The sequence below is a fragment of the Primulina tabacum genome, unplaced genomic scaffold, assembly GCF_025594145.1.
Source record: "Primulina tabacum isolate GXHZ01 unplaced genomic scaffold, ASM2559414v2 Contig470, whole genome shotgun sequence".
Taxonomy (NCBI): domain Eukaryota; kingdom Viridiplantae; phylum Streptophyta; class Magnoliopsida; order Lamiales; family Gesneriaceae; genus Primulina; species Primulina tabacum.
In genome coordinates this window covers 3,440-8,432 of record NW_027459757.1, presented here as the reverse complement: position 1 = coordinate 8,432, position 4,993 = coordinate 3,440, and the positions used below count along the sequence as shown (strand labels likewise).

Genomic DNA, 4,993 nt, shown 5'->3' with positions numbered 1-4,993 from the left:
TGCCCCGGAATACATCACACAAAATAGAACAAAATTGTGAGCAAGGAGAACTCTGCAGTGAACGCCCACCACATACCGCCAAAAAAGCGGAAAACGAAATCAGCCTGGATCAAGAGGTCGCCCATAGGGCAAACTCGCCTGAGCCGCCTTCTGCCTATAATAACGCCGCTGCTGAGATCGCGTACGGCCCGGAAGTGGTAGAGATAAACATCCTTCACTCACTGAACCCATCTCAAACTCTGGCAGAGCAGTAGAAACAGGAGTATCACCCACAGGATCCGAAACAGCAGGGGCAATCTCAACAACCGGAACAGTAACAACCACAGGTGCAGTAACAACTGCTCCAGAAGTAGATGCCGCCTCAACCATATCCGTGGCCTGAGATGAGATAATCGGATCCAAATCATCGTGAGACGGACTACTCACCGCAGCATTCTGCTCTGCCGCGATTTAGGGTTTCGGGTTTAGGGTTTAGGGTTTGGGGTTTGGGGTTTCGGGTTTAGGGTTTAGGGTTTTTTTTTTTTTTTTTTTTTTTTTTTAATAAAACACCGCCGAAAGCGGGGGGGTTAGGCGGACCCCTACCTGTATATATAAACACAAAAGAAATACAAGATAAGGCCTAAAGAGAGGGGAGGTATACCAAGACCTCTCTAAAAGCGAGTCTGACAACACATAAAACATAAAGACATAAAACCTAGGGTGGCAAATACAAGTGCCAAAATCTAATCCCTAGGAAACGCGCATAATAAAAATGAACATATAAGAGCAGCGCTAAATACATCAAAACAAATCGAAACATGTCTAAACTGTAAAGATCCGACTCAGATGTAGGTGGAAAAGACAACCAATTGTACACATCTCTGAGCCGTCTGTTGCTGTAAGTCCAACATGAAAATGGCGTCCTAGTCCGAGATCGGTCGCAATCCAGCTGAAGTAAGAGAAACTTCAAATCCCCAGAAGAAGGTGAAAACGTATGGAGCTCATAACGTCATAAATCCAAGCGTGAATGGAACGTTGATATAAGAGGTAGCCAAGAGATAACATGGAGAGCCACCAATGCACGTAGCAAAAGCAGAGAACATATAAATCCCGGCATGAATGGAGCTCTGGGCCAGAGAAACCACTGAGAGAGATCATCCAAAGCCACCATAAAACCCGGCAAGAGAACACAAAATATAGAAAGCGGCGGCCAAGGAGAAGCCTGCAGAGAGCGACCGCCGGAGAACAGGGTGGTCCAAATAAAAGCACCAATGGAGAAGGTGCGAGAGTCCACCCAGATCCAAAGAAACAAAGCACTCCAAAGAGACAGTACCTGCAAAGGAAAAAATACATATAGATATATATAAATATATATATATATATAGAAATAGATCCAAATAAAGGAAGGGGCTGCAAATAGCTAAGAACATCTGTATCTAAGGTAGGGAAGCCCGGAGATATCCGAGCGGGTCAGTATGGATATGTGTCTGGGTAGTGAAGGACCTAACTCTAAGGTATAAACCCTAATGGTATGAGCCCTCGCCGCCAACGCATCCGCCACCGAATTTCCCTCCCGAAAAATATGTGAAAAATGAACCGCCCGCCCCCTCAAAAGAAACAGAATCCGAGTGACTGTATGATGAAGGTCCCAATGACACCGACGAGAACGCAGGATCTGAAGAGAAATCTGAGAATCGGTCTCAACCCAAAGGGGAAAAAGACCGAGATCGGAACAGATAAGAAGGCCCCTCCAAACCGCCCAAAGCTCCGCCCGGACATTGGTCCCGACTCCGATAAACTCGCTGAAGGAGAGCACCACCCTGCCAGAAGAATCACGCACAACACCACCGACAGACGACTCCCCAGGATTGCCCCTCGAACTCCCATCAACATTCAGCTTAAAGCACCCAGGTGGTGGACAGAGCCACCGGACAATCGCTAACCTATGGGTCCGCTGAAAGGCAACAAAAATTCCCAGCGATCTCGCCGCCTCAAAGGCACCAAGCCAGTGCTTGGGCTTAACAATGAAAGCAGCATGGGCAAGACGCAGATAAGACAAAATCTGAGACTTCACAGTCTCCCCAGAAATACGCAACTGACGGTGCTTCGCATCATTACGAGCCATCCAGAGAAACCACAAAACAATGAAGGGCAGAAACTCCTTGACGTGGCCCCCAGGTGCCCAATGAAGATTTCTCTTCCAAGCGCTAAGGAACAACCTGAGATCCCCTGTGCAGGGGATCCGGACACGAAATATGGCCCCAAAGAAATGCCAGACATAACGGGCTATCGGGCCATCAATGAAGACATGTGTAAATGTCTCCGACATATCACAACACTGGCATCGAGAAGCCAACTCAAAGCCACGACGTTGGAGCATATCATCCAACGGGAGCCACTGATGCCAAAATCTCCAAAGAAAAAAAGACATCGTGGGCCTCAACCAACGGCCCCAACAAGGAGTCAAGATATCAGAAACAGGGTCTCTCAATCGGACAAGCTCCCAAGCAGACCTAATCGAAAAAGCACCGTCAGAACTGTGAATCCAAAGCGCCAAATCAGGCTCGCCAAAGGCAATCGGGGTCAAAGTAATCGCCTCAGCAACAGAAGGGGCCACCACAGCGCAAAGTAGATCGAAATCCCAAGCCCCCTCAGACAAAAAGTGAAAAACCCGAACATCACGGCCCCCACGGACCTCACACTGGCTGGACAGAGCAGTATCCCCAAACCATATGTCATCCCAAAAGGACACGTCTCCAAGGACAACGCGCCAGCGAATGCCGGGCTCGGCGCGAGGTCTGATCCGTAGGAGACGACGCCAGGTGGGGGATATTAAACCACGAGGGAGAACAGAGGCAGGAGCATCCATCTGGCAATACTTCCGTAAAAGGAATCTCGCCCAGAGAGAGGAGCCCTGCCGAAACCGGAACCACAACTTAATAGAAAAGCTATCCACCAGATCTTTCAATCTGCGGAAGCCAAGACCACCCTCCATCACTGGGAGACAGGCTCGAGACCACTTGGCCCAGTGCCATTTCTTCTCCAGTGTCCGCGACCCCCAGAGAAAAGCGTTGAAAACCAGCTCAAGCTTCTCCATGACAGCAAGCGGTGGCTGTACCACCTGAAACAGATAAATCGGCATGGAGAGGAGCACACTGCGGATAAGGGTTATGCGGCTACCCGGAGAGAGCGTCCGGATCTCCCAACCCTCTAACTTCCTACGAACAGATTGTAGGAGGTGCTCAAAAAGGGAACATACTCGGTTACCCCTAAACAAGGGGACTCCGAGGTACTTGAGGGGCAAATGACCCTCCGCAAACCTGGTGATGCGCAAAATCCGAGAGCAAAGTCGCTCAGAGCACCTCGGAGGCAAGATAACAGAACTTTTGACAGCGTTCACCAGCTGACCCGAACAATTCTCATAATGATGCAGTAAACCCATAAGGCGCCGCAAACTACGAGACCCACCATTGGCGAAAATAATGACATCATCAGCATAAGCCAGATGGGAAATCAGGATATCACAACCAGAGCGGTACCTGAGCTCAGGATGCTGCAGGTAGAGGCGGTCAAGGCCGCGCGATAGGTACTCCGCCCCCAAAATGAAAAGCATGGGGGACAAGGGATCGCCCTGTCTGAGGCCTCTAGTGGAACCAAAGAACCCCGAGAGAGAGCCATTGATGTTCACGGAGAAATGACAATGAGATATGCAAGCCGAGACCATCTCCACAACCCGCTCCGAGAAACCAAAGTGTCTCAAAACCTCGAAGAGGAAAGGCCACTGGACCCTGTCATAGGCCTTGGCCATATCCAACTTCAGGATAACATTACCGCCACGAGTGGGGAGAGTGAGACTGTGAGTGAGCTCCTGGGCTAGGAGAATATTATCGGAGATCATCCGACCCGGAACGAAGCCACTCTGATTCGGTGAAATAAGTCTCTCCGCCACAACCCTCAGCCGAGAGTACAACAGCTTAGAGATAATCTTATTAGTGACATTGCACAGACTAATCGGACGGAAGTCCGACCAAGCATGAGCACCCGCGACTTTGGGGATCAGAGTGATTGTGGTGGCGGTAAAACCCTGGGGGAGGGGAGAACCCCTGAAAAAATCCAGGACAGCATCAAAAACATCCTGATGAACAATCTCCCAACAATGCTGAAAGAACGCCGAGGAGAAGCCATCAGGCCCAGCCACACTATCAGGATGTATGGAGAAGACGGTCGCACGAACCTCCTCCAAAGAAGGGGTCGCAACAATACCCTCATTCTCCACAGCAGTGATAACGGAGGGGAAGCCCGAAAAATCAGGACTCGCAAGCGCAGAGGGGTCACCAGTAAGCAAATGCTGGAAAAACGAGGCTCCCGACTGCTGAATCAACTCAGGAGACGTCAGGCATACCCCATTATCCCAGATGCGGAAAATCTTATTCGCCACCCTTTTCTTCTTCACCATGTTGTGAAAGAGTTTGGTGTTCCTCTCACCATCCTCTAACCAGTGGCAAGCAGCTTTCTGTCTCCAAAAATCCGCCTCCATGGCGGTGACACGGGCCAGATCCTCATTGCGATCAGACAGAGAAGTCCAATTCAACTCAGAAGGATCAGCCTCACAGACAACCTCAGCGGACCGAACAGCCCTCTCAGCCTCAATGATTTTATCGAAAAGGTTCCCAAAAACATCCTGATTCCACCACTTGAGGTGATGTTTGAGGCGCTTAATCTTAGCAAAAAGGCGAGGCATACCACTCAAACTACAAGGCAGAAACCAATTAAGCCGAATAGTCTGCAAAAAACCATGATGCCGAAGCCACATACGCTGGAAGCGAAACGAGCTCGGCCCACGGGCAAAAACCGGAGCGGTGACCAAAAGCGGACAGTGGTCAGAGAAAGTACGGGGAAGATGTTCAACACGAATGGAGCTGAAATGATCACCCCAATCAACGGAGACCATAACCCTGTCCAACCGCTTCCAAATGGTCTTATTCGTCCAGGTGAACGAAGAGCCCTCAAAACC

The 4,993-nt window shown here is 49.9% G+C and overlaps 1 protein-coding gene across 1 annotated transcript; it reads right to left on the bottom strand.

Annotated features, from left to right (window-relative positions):
- Nucleotides 1-988: 988 nt before the first annotated feature.
- On the bottom strand, nucleotides 989-4,516 carry LOC142534379 (uncharacterized). The gene is made up of 2 exons (XM_075641218.1): nucleotides 1,502-4,516; nucleotides 989-1,312 (listed from the first exon to the last, which is right to left on the bottom strand). Exons 1-2 carry the CDS (start codon nucleotides 4,514-4,516, stop codon nucleotides 989-991), a joined length of 3,339 nt encoding a protein of 1,112 aa, XP_075497333.1.
- Nucleotides 4,517-4,993: the final 477 nt, after the last annotated feature.